At 49.4% G+C, this 9,457-nt stretch overlaps 1 protein-coding gene across 1 annotated transcript; it reads left to right on the forward strand.

The window, feature by feature from the left end:
- Positions 1 to 4,169: 4,169 nt before the first annotated feature.
- Positions 4,170 to 8,108, forward strand: spry4 (sprouty homolog 4 (Drosophila)). Its single transcript, XM_067232291.1, has 2 exons — positions 4,170 to 4,306; positions 6,792 to 8,108. Exon 2 carries the CDS (start codon positions 6,820 to 6,822, stop codon positions 7,885 to 7,887), a length of 1,068 nt encoding a protein of 355 aa, XP_067088392.1. The 5' UTR covers positions 4,170 to 4,306; positions 6,792 to 6,819; the 3' UTR covers positions 7,888 to 8,108.
- The last annotated feature ends 1,349 nt before the right edge of the window (positions 8,109 to 9,457 follow it).

The following is a 9,457-nucleotide window of genomic DNA, read 5'->3' on the forward strand; positions in this document are numbered from 1 at the left end:
CTAATGTTCGACTTGATATTGTGTCTAATTCCAGCCGTGTAATTACTACCTCGTCTAGTCTGGGCTGGACTCAGCCTCTGCTGGGGCTGCAGTTCAGCAGCAGAGTGGATGTGGAAGGGACCACGGTTAGGCTGAGGAGGCCGAACCACACGTGCAGAGTAAATATGAAACACACACATTTGCCATTCGCGCACACGTGAAAACCCCCTCACACACCAGCACACAGACGACCGCAGGGCAAGACGGTGCTCACACAAGCCACCCAGTCTATCCATAACCCCCCCTCACACGACCCACACACACTAACAGAAAAACATTCTGTGTGTGTGTGTGTGCGTGTGTGTGCAGTCGTTTGCACTTGCCTGCGATACACAGTAAGAACAACAGTCTTTGTAGTGGGTCCCTAGAGCCAGGAACCTCCAAGTACCCCTCCATGGGAAGCCCCCCCCTCCATCCTGCCCCCTCCGTCCTGCCCCCTCCACCCCTCCGTCCTGCCCCCTCCACCCCTCCGTCCTGCTCCGTCCTGCCCTCTTTGGGACCCCCAGAGTCAGCTCCTCTTTGTGTTGTATTACAGGGGTGGTTGGGGGGGGGTCACTTTTAGGGGTGTATGAATGATATGTGCACACAGCTTCGTGTGGAATGCTACAATGTGAGGTGTACTGCCCCCCCACACACACACACACCCTTACACACACCCCTAGCCCCCCCCCCACACACACACACCCTTACACACACCCTAGCCCCCCCCCCACACACACACACCCTTACACACACTCCTAGCCCCCCCCACACACACACACCCTTACACACACCCCTAGCCCCCCCCCCCACACACACACACCCCCTTACACACACCCCTAGCCCCCCCCCCCCCACACACACACACCCTTACACACACCCCTAGCCCCCCCCCCCCACACACACCCTTACACACACCCCTAGCCCCCCCCACACACACACACCCTTACACACACCCCTAGCCCCCCCACACACACACACACCCTTACACACACCCCTAGCCCCCCCCCCCACACACACACCCTTACACACACCCCTAGCCCCCCCCACACACACACACCCTTACACACACCCCTAGCCCCCCCCCCCACACACACACACCCCCTTACACACACCCTAGCCCCCCCCCCCCACACACAACACACCCTTACACACACCCCTAGCCCCCCCCCCCACACACACACCCTTACACACACCCCTAGCCCCCCCCCACACACACACACCCTTACACACACCCCTAGCCCCCCCACACACACACACCCTTACACACACCCCTAGCCCCCCCCCCCACACACACACACCCCCTTACACACACCCCTAGCCCCCCCCCCCACACACACACACCCCCTTACACACACCCCTAGCCCCCCCCCCACACACACACACACCCCCTTACACACACCCCTAGCCCCCCCCACACACACACACCCTTACACACACCCCCCCCCCCCCACACACACACACACACCCTTACACACACCCCTAGCCCCCCCATGACAGTCACGCTCAACGATGGTGCTCCCCCCTGGAGAGGAGGGTTCAGCCAGGTCCTGTCAGCATTCTGAATACAGGTCAAAGGTCATCTTCCACCAGGGTCCGGCTTTGCCCCCTCATCACAGCATGGGAGTGTGGGTACCCTGTCACTGGTCCGCCACTGGTCCCAGCTTTGCCCCTCATCACAGCATGGGAGTGTGGGTACCCTGTCACTGGTCCGCCCACTGGTCCAGCTTTGCCCCCTCATCACAGCATGGGAGTGTGGGTACCCTGTCACTGGTCCGCCCACTGGTCCCAGCTTTGCCCCCTCATCACAGCATGGGAGTGTGGGTACCCTGTCACTGTCCGCCCACTGGTCCCAGGATGACTGAAATAATTTAAATAGTTTAAATAGAAACCTGTTGTGCGATTGCAATGTTTGCTTGGATACGTACAAAATACAGACATTGGATCCAGGTGTATAAATATAACAATGCATATATATTAGAATGTTTAAAAACAGTATAGCGTGGAATAACATTCTTACTCTATCACATTTCACCATTTTATTCTAGGTCGTAATATTTTGGTTAATGCGAATGTGCTGAAGAAGGATTGGGCCGACATCTGGCCTCATTAAGGTGTAACACTTCACCTAGCCATCAAACTCTTTATTTTGATGGTTGCACACACTGACACACACACACACACACACACACACACACGTGAGCACACATACACACAACCCACTAAAACACACACTCTCGTTCATCCTCTTCCTCCCGCTCAACCACATAGCCCTGTCTGCTCCAGAGCTCACAAACACACCTCCTAAAAGACCTGCTTCTGCAGCACCAGGAAGTCAATATTTGATGAGTTGAAACTACCTGTGCCTGTGTTTGAGGTGTGACTGACTGCCATGGCTTTTGAGCCCTCAGCATCTCAACAGGACGGTCACAGGCAGACACAACAAGCACCTGCATTGTTGTTTATGTGACGGCTGTGCTGTTGTTTGCCGGAGTGAGATGTTTATTCTGAAACGTCACGTATGGCTGCTGGTGATGTTAGCTCGTACTTGTTAGTGTAACTCCCGTGTAACCATCGGAAAAACAAATGACGTGGTTTGTGTTTGTATGGTTTCGCCTGTCGAATAGCCTACAACAGACTCAAATTCTGTCTTGAAAAAAATAATACAGCTTTCGATGCTTTTGTGACGGTCATCCTGACAAGGAACAATATGCACATTTTAACCAGGAGTTCAAGCAACCAGCTCATCCATGTTTCCTAGACACACAGTTGTGGAAAACTTAGTGGGCGTCAACAGGAACAAACCAACCTCACTAGAGAAAAAACATGTGTTTGTGTAGAACGATCTTTAAGGCATCGCTGTTTTTTTTCCTCTGAGAAACTAGGCAAACATGACAAACCTACCAAAATACCAAGCTGCATCTTTCAACAAATGACAATGACAACAAATGTTTAAAAAAATATATATGATTGACTGATCAGAAAAACTGAATGGTATTATGCCCTTGACCAAGTCCTCACAAACAACTGCGATGTGTAGGTTTAAAAATATAGGTGTGGTTGTCATGGAAATCAGTGCTGTTTTGGGGGGGATTAACCTTTGACAGCGTTTGAAAGCCCAAACTGGGCGCTATTCTGCGGTGGAGGGGCAGACAGTAGGATGTTAAGAAGGAAATTCACACTAATTTCCTTCTTGCGGTTTCGGTACAAGTCGGCAACATCCTGTCCCTTTGTGAATCCTGCCTGCCCTAATGCTGGATGCGTTTCAGTGTAGGCGTCATAAACTCGTCTCTGTACTGCGCGAGAGACGGAACTCAAACAACAATTGTTGTATCAGGAAAGATCGGAAATACCCCAAGTGTGAATAGAAATAGTAAGAGAATGCGTAATTATCTAAAAATTGCCTTTTAAGATTAAATCAAAACCTCGTTTCAGTTGTGTGGACTATCTGCCACATAGGCCTAAAATATTCAGTGTCTTTGTTTAATTAAGATTGGAGATAACACTGGCAATATCAACTCATATTATTGAATCCAAATTAGACAATGATCTTAAATTGTATTTTGTAAAGATGCCAACGTTTAAGATTATATGTGGGTAAGACACATTGACAATTAGAGTTTAACAAACAGATTTCGCGGTATACACAGATTACAAGACCATAATAGCTACATTCCTCATCAAACATTTGATAAACCGGTTTGTGCTCCTACAGTACACAGTTCTAAATGATGGCGATGGCTCGGACATATGGTGAGTATTGAAGAAATTAGCATTCTTTTTCAGGTAACAGGGCCCGTAGGAAACACGAATGAGTGAATGCATACATAAATAACTAGCGTGGCGTGAGGCACATAACCGCCTCATTCATGTAATCCTTTCTGACATTGCCCTTGTGACGAAAAGCCCCCGATTCTTCCATTCATAAAATCGTGGTACCACGCTTGCGCAATGAAATTCGGAGTCCTCCCATTCATAAAAATGTAACCCCCCGCATTTGAGCCCCGAGACGCTCTGCCCTCCCATTCACAAAAAAAATCTGTCGAGGCATCTGCGCAGTACGTCTTTTACCCTCCCATTCATAAAAACCCATTTCCCCCTGTAGTTGCAACATCGTATCAAAAAGCCCGTGTCTTCACCGCAGTAGGATACGCAGCGAGTGGACGGTGTTCAACAATTCTTCTCTCAATGGTTTAGAAGTCTACATGGGAGCATAATCTTGCATTGGAATATAGGCTACGTGCGGACGTCATGCTGAATACAGAAATGCGCTGCTTAAACTGAAAAAGTAAGTTAACACCTGGGATTTATAATAACGTTTTCGTAATAGTTCATGATTTTAAGTAGGTCGCTTTGATGGAGCATTAGTATAGGCGGATTTCGTTTCGCCTCCCCAGTTTTGTGGTGCGGTGGAAAAAAAACTCGCTCCCTTGCAACAAGCTGTTTCCATATTGCACTTTGTGTCAATGTTTAACCACGGACTAATTCCGTGTTGGTTGCGAGCGAAGATGATCGTGCGAGTTGATGAAATTGCTAATTCATTGGGCTACCTCAAAACGGATTTGACTTGATATCGTTATAAATATCCATGTTTAGCCTATAGACTACACAGAAGAAGATTAACGTCGTGGATAGAGATGGTCCTCGAGCGACCCCCCCCCCCCCCCCCCCATAGGCTACAGCTTGTACATTACTGAGGATCGTTGCGTGACGCTTCTCTGCAGCGCGAGCGCTGGGCAGGCACATCGTGTGCATATGTCAGGTGGTTTGACCATCTCCTTTCCTCTTCATATCTAGGCTTATCATCTTTCGATGGCATTGATAAGCCTCAGATTGACAGTCTTACGTCAGGAAGACTGGGTTAATGCTTTGGCGTGTGTTTCTCACATTTAGACGATATTATCCAAAGCGACTGGATACGAATCCGTGGCTATTACGATTGTGGTGTTTATATATCACTACTCACAGCCCAATCAGATGCGATCATGTAATTGTATCTGTCATTTAAATCATAAAGGTTTGTTCCCCATTTTCTTACGTGGAACGGTTGCTGTGTCGCGTCGCCAGTGTTTTAATGACTCAGTGCCGGTCCCACACCGAGGGGCGGGGGACACTGGACGGTCTACGGGGGACACTGGACGGTCTACGGAATCAATACGGTGCTTAAATTAGACTAGATGATCGCCAGTTTTTTCACACTTTGACAGAAATGTGGCAACAAGTTTGTCTCTAATATCGCTTGGTTTTGCAGCGTCGATGAACCCAGAAAAGCCCTCGACCTATAAAAACATAGGATACATTTCTCGATATGAATAACCTATTTATGACATCACCGTTTAACAAAGAAATACTTATATGTAAGACATAGCCTATATCGATCAGCAGTGAGCTTGCATCATGAACGATATATCTCGCTGACAATTTTTGTCTCCCAGACTTTTTATAGATTACAGTTTATCTTGTGATCGTAAGAACATTCTGTTTTCTAATGATCAAACGTAAAATCAGGAATTAACCATATCCTGTAAATGTGGCTACTTTGGTTTGTAACATATATTTCAACTGTCTGTCACGCGACATGTGTCTCCGTCATTATAACAACCGTGAAATAACCATTGAAATAACCTATTATGCAGTAAACACGAAACACATTTTTACATTATTTGGCTACTCATTCATGTTTTGTGAATGGGATCTGACGGTCTATATTTACGGCCTAGCATATTTTACGAGCCGGTGGATCATTCACAAAAAGCTCCAGTCCCAACCCGTTCCTTTCGGCTTTCATTCACAAAGATTAGCTTTCTAGATGACTACAGACATGTTATGTATTCGGTTGCTGTTGGTTCAGGGACCTAGTCTTCTTTTTAATATAAAAACGAGCACATATCTGGGTCATGAAGTTGATTGGAATCAAGGTTATTCTTTGACAAAGTAAATGTCATATATATATATATTTGTCATTAAATGTCAGATCAGGGCCTATACAATACATCGACTTGCATGTAGGCTACATCAGAAAAAAATGTGAATGGTTATTTTCTCCAGTATCCTTTATGCACATTAAATGAGATGTTTGAAGCTGGTCTGTAGTATAAAGTCTACCAGGCACTCTGATGCAATACAGAACAATAGAAAACCCTGCTTATAAAGATTCCACAGAAGGCTTATTATACAGGGTTAACTTTAGAATCCTTGGTGTTCCTTCTAGGCTCCAGAAGTGTCATACGGAACTGTAAAGATTCCAAAACGGATCTGGGAGCATTTTAGCCTTTACAATCTAGAATGTAAATGCAGGTTTGGAATTATGGGGGGCTTGGGGGGGGTTTGACCCCCCTAATTAAGACTTGGACCCCCCAAAAGAGGTAAAAACAACAGATTGGGGGAGTCGATACACGTTTTGTAGATGGTGGATCCCTTTCAACAGAGAACGATTTGAAATCTTAGACGAGTCTAGTGTCTTGATCCAGATTTGGATACCCTGTCCCAAAATTAGGTTAGATAGATATTGTGTTTCTTATGCCAGTTCTGATAGTCTAAGATGTATATGTTTTCATTGGGATGTACTGACGAGATATGATTTCCTTTCCTGCCGACTGAAAGATCGCTTTATCCTCTCTTCCACTATTGTTCCGAAGACAATATCCCATATTTGTCTGGACAATCCAATTCTACAGTTTATTACATGCTATTCTAGTTTTATTGCCCTGTGTGCGGGGTTGTTGCAGCTGTTCTGACCTTCCTGTGCCTCCCTCCCCCCCACCTCCAACCAGGCCGGCTGGACGTTGAACTGTGTGCTGCATGAGGGACGCCAGTCTCCAGATGGAGTCCAGGGTTCCCCAGCACATCCCAGGGGTGTCTCCCTCCCTCATCTCCCAGCCTCTGCTGGACAGCATGGTGCCCTACGGACGCCTCCAGCACCCCCTCACCATCTTCCCCATCGACCAGATGAAATCGTCCCACGTGGAGAACGACTACATCGACAGCCCCGCCGTCGTGTCCCAGCAGCCGACCAGCCAGAAGGCCTCCCAGCGGGCGCTGCCCCAGCACCACCCCCAGGAGAGCCTGCTGGGCGCCCCGCACCCCCACCACCCCCACCACCACCTGGGGCGCTGCGAGCCTCACCCTCACCCTCACCACGACGCCACCACCCACCCCTGGATCTCCTTCAGCGGGAGGCCCAGTTCCATCAGCAGTAGCGGCAGCACCTCCTCGGACCAGAGACTTCTGGACCACGCCGCCCCCAACCCCGTCGTGGACCTCCACCCGGCCACCATCAACACCCGAGCCCCCGGCTCGGAGCCCAAGGTCCTAACCTCCTCCTCCTCCACCTCCTCCACCTCCTCCACCTCCTCCTCCAAGGCCCTGGACCTAAAGGCTGCGGCAGTGGGCCAGCCAGAGGGCACGGCGATCCCCACCTCCCCGGCGGAGAAGAGGCACCGCCTTCTGTGCGAGAGGTGCGGGAAGTGCAGGTGCACGGAATGCACCTTGCCCAGGGCGCTGCCGTCCTGCTGGGTGTGCAACCAGGAGTGCCTGTGCTCGGTGCAGAGCCTGGTGGACTCAGCCACCTGCATGTGCCTGGTGAAGGGCGTCTTCTACCACTGCACGGAGGACGAGGACGACGAGGGCTCCTGCGCCGACAGACCCTGCTCTTGTTCCCAGTCCAACTGCTGCGCCCGCTGGTCCTGCATGGCCGCTGCCTCCCTGGTCCTGCCCTGCCTTGTCTGCTACCTGCCCGCCATGGGCGTGGCCAAGCTGTCGCAGAGGTGCTACGACAGCGCTAGGCGGCCGGGCTGCCGTTGCAAGGCGCCCCAGCAGGCGTGCAAGAGCGGGGAGGCGGGCGCGGAGAAACAGCAGCAGGCCTCGTGATACGTGAAGGTGTGCGGCCTTAGCTCCAAGCTTGTTCTGGAGAGGACGATCCCTCCCGCCTTATAGCCACCCACCCACCCACCTACCCACAGACCCTGCTCTTCCCCCGGGACTTCTCTGATACTATGGTACTTGCATCCGGGATCCGACTCTGTACCCGGGTGTGGTTGTCGTCGACGAGACGGCACCAGCCGGAGTGGGCCAGGTGGATGGATGGTGGTGGAGGCTGCCAGCCCCGCCCCCTGACCTTCCCCTCCCCCCCCCCCCCCGATCCCCTATTTTCTCCTCCAATAGAAGCCCATCCTTTAGGTGGGAACGGAATGGTGGACTACTGTTGTGTTTCTGAACGGGCTGAATGCGTAGGTCACCGTCCCTCCCTCTCTCAATGCTCAGTCTGTGCCCCATCGCTTCAGTCCTGACGGGGCGAAGGGCGAACCGTCGAAGAGAACCGCTCTGGTCCAAAGCAACACTCCCCTCCTTCCCTGCCCCCCTCCTCAAAAAGTCCCAAACTGTCAGTACCCAGAGTAGTTTAGGACGTCGGTCACATCGAATGATCAGTCATATTCCGCCCCGGTGTATGGCTTTAAGAACCCACACGTCTTCCTCTTGTTGGCTTGATGTTTTAAGAGCGTTTTAAGGTGACAAGTAGAGAGGCAACATTGTGTGGCTTTGGCAACACTCCATGTCCGTTTTTTATATATATATATATAAGTATATACATATTCTCACATGTTCTCTAGTCGGCAATGGCAGGTTATAGATTCCATGTGGGAGATAATCACATTCAACGTCCCTATATTGGGACTAAACATGCTAAAGATGCTAACGCCATTAAGCTAGCTTTCACGAGATCACCTCAGAGAATGCATGTGTGTTCATGCTCTGCATGGTCTAGTGTAATGGTTAACCCCAGTGCTAGATGTTGATGTCGTAGAGAAACTGAAAAAAAGGAAGAAAAAAAATGAAAAACACAACCTTCTCAGGGATTGCAGGAGCTCTTCGTGAGTATAACTTGGCCTAGCACGATAAAACTGCCTAAAAGCCTAAGGGGCTTCCCTTTGCACACCAGGCAAAGAACAGTTTTAGAGAAAAAAAAAGGGCAAAAAGGCAATTGTGAATTATTTAACTCGAGTAAGCTAAGAGCAGAGAGAACGGCCAGCAGAACGTAGTGATAAGAATGCGGAGAAGGTACAGTGAAGTTGTAGTAGTGTTGTGTCTAGCCAGCCTTAGTTCAAATCAAACCTGCCACTTGCACAACCTTTTCAAATGAAGCGCACCCCTTAGAATGGATTTAAAGCACAGTGTCAAGTACCAATGCTAAGTGTATTTGACCTAATTCTGTGAACTACTTTTAGTCCACAATGTATCCCTCCTCCTTCCTCAAATTCTAATTATTTCGCTACAGAGTTTGTCTCATAGAAGATAACTATCTTTGTTTTCACAACGTCTTTTTTATTGTGGCTTGCATGATATTCCTAGGACTTTGCCAAAGGAGTAGTGTAGCTTGTTTTCCGTCTGAAGGGTCACAGTTATTATGCACTCTCGCCAAATGGTTAGATGGCAGTTGCTC

Source organism: Osmerus mordax, unplaced genomic scaffold (assembly GCF_038355195.1).
Source record: "Osmerus mordax isolate fOsmMor3 unplaced genomic scaffold, fOsmMor3.pri Scaffold_89, whole genome shotgun sequence".
Lineage (NCBI taxonomy): Eukaryota > Metazoa > Chordata > Actinopteri > Osmeriformes > Osmeridae > Osmerus > Osmerus mordax.